General features: G+C 45.5%; 1 protein-coding gene across 1 annotated transcript; it reads right to left on the bottom strand.

The window, feature by feature from the left end:
* Positions 1-737: 737 nt before the first annotated feature.
* On the bottom strand, positions 738-1181 carry LOC147481676 (uncharacterized). The gene has a single exon (XM_086579008.1). It carries the CDS (start codon positions 1179-1181, stop codon positions 738-740), a length of 444 nt encoding a protein of 147 aa, XP_086435134.1.
* Positions 1182-1640: the final 459 nt, after the last annotated feature.

Genomic DNA, 1640 nt, shown 5'->3' on the forward strand with positions numbered 1-1640 from the left:
GATCTTCCAACTTTTTCTTGAGGTTGTTCATTATGGTCTTGTTAGATGATTCGGCCTATCCATTACCCTCGGGATTGTAAGGAGCTGACCCCTGTTTCACATTATAAGCCTGCAAAAACTCCTTCACCTTTGACCCCGTCAACTATGTTCCATTGTCCGCTATAATGGAATGTGGTAACCCAAATCTGCATATGATGTTTTCCCATAAAAATTTGATCACTTGCTCCTACTTCACTTGTTATAAGGCCATGACCTCTATCCATTTGGCAAAATAATCTGTAGCGGCCAGCATGAATCTCCTCTTACTGCTGGCCATTGGTAGTGGATCCACAATATCCATGGCCCACATAGCAAACGGCCATGGACTTGATACATTGTGCAACGGCTCCGCTGGTGCAAATATTAAGTGAGAAAACCTCTGACATTTTCCACATGTTTTAGCAAATTCTACTGCGTCCCTTTTCATATGGGGCCAAAAGTAACCCTGAGTCAACAACTGGTGTGCTGTGGTTCTTCCCGCGGAATGACTCACACAATCTCCCACATGCAATTATGCTAGTACTTCTTGTGCCAGGATCCGGCCCCAAACACCTCAACAGCGGACCATCAAAAAAATTTTGGTACACCTCCCCTTCTATCAGAGTGTACCTCCGCAAAGTCTGTTCCCACCTTCTCCTCTCTTTCTTATCAACCACCTCTCCTCCAGATAAAAAGTGTTTAATTGGGTCCATCCATCTTCATATCCCTTCCGTGGTCTGGCATATTTCTTCCACCCTCTCGATACTCGGCTTCTCCAACTTCCTTATTCTTATGGTTCTCTCTTCTGACCCCGGTATTGCAGCCGCAACATAAGCTAGGGCGTCCGCATGTCTGTTCTCACCGCAACCCAAATGTATGAACCTGATATTTTTGAACTTCGCAACTCTGCTGCGTACAATCCCCAAATATCTCGACATTCGTGCACATCTAGCAACAAAACCTCCATTTGCCTGGTATACCACCAAATTTGAGTCTGAGTACACCGTCAACTCGTCCACCCCCAAATCCTCTGCCATTCCTAATCCCGCTATCACAGCATCATATTCTAACTCATTATTGGTTGCCGCGAACCCCAACTTCATAGAAAACTCTATTCTGTCATTATCTGGAGTAACCACAACGACACCTATTCCACTGCACATGTCCGTGGCAGACCCGTCCACGAACACTCTCCATCCATTCCTCTTATCCCATGGATCTAACAAGCCTAGTTCCCCCTCATGTTCAGGCTCCATGACCATCTCCTCTCCCCAAGTAGGATCCTCCGCCGGGAACTCTGCCAAAAAACTCCGACACTGCCTGTGCCTTTTCCACAGTCCTTATTTGATATGGAACTTCATAAAAACTCAATATCACTACCCATTTTAGCATTCTTCCGAACTTTTCTGCTTTCAGCGCTTGTTTGAGGGGCAAATTTGTCACCACCACTACCGAATGTGCTTCAAAGTAAGGTTTCAACTTCAATGCTGAGAATATTAATGTCAAAGCGTACTTCTCCACTCTACTGTACCATGTTTCCGCGTCCAACAGGGTCTTACTCTGGAAGTACACCAGTTTTTCAACCTTATCAACCACTCGGATGAGGACCGAACTTACTGCAT

The sequence above is a fragment of the Coptis chinensis genome, chromosome 8 (genome assembly GCF_015680905.1).
Source record: "Coptis chinensis isolate HL-2020 chromosome 8, ASM1568090v1, whole genome shotgun sequence".
NCBI classification, from domain to species: domain Eukaryota; kingdom Viridiplantae; phylum Streptophyta; class Magnoliopsida; order Ranunculales; family Ranunculaceae; genus Coptis; species Coptis chinensis.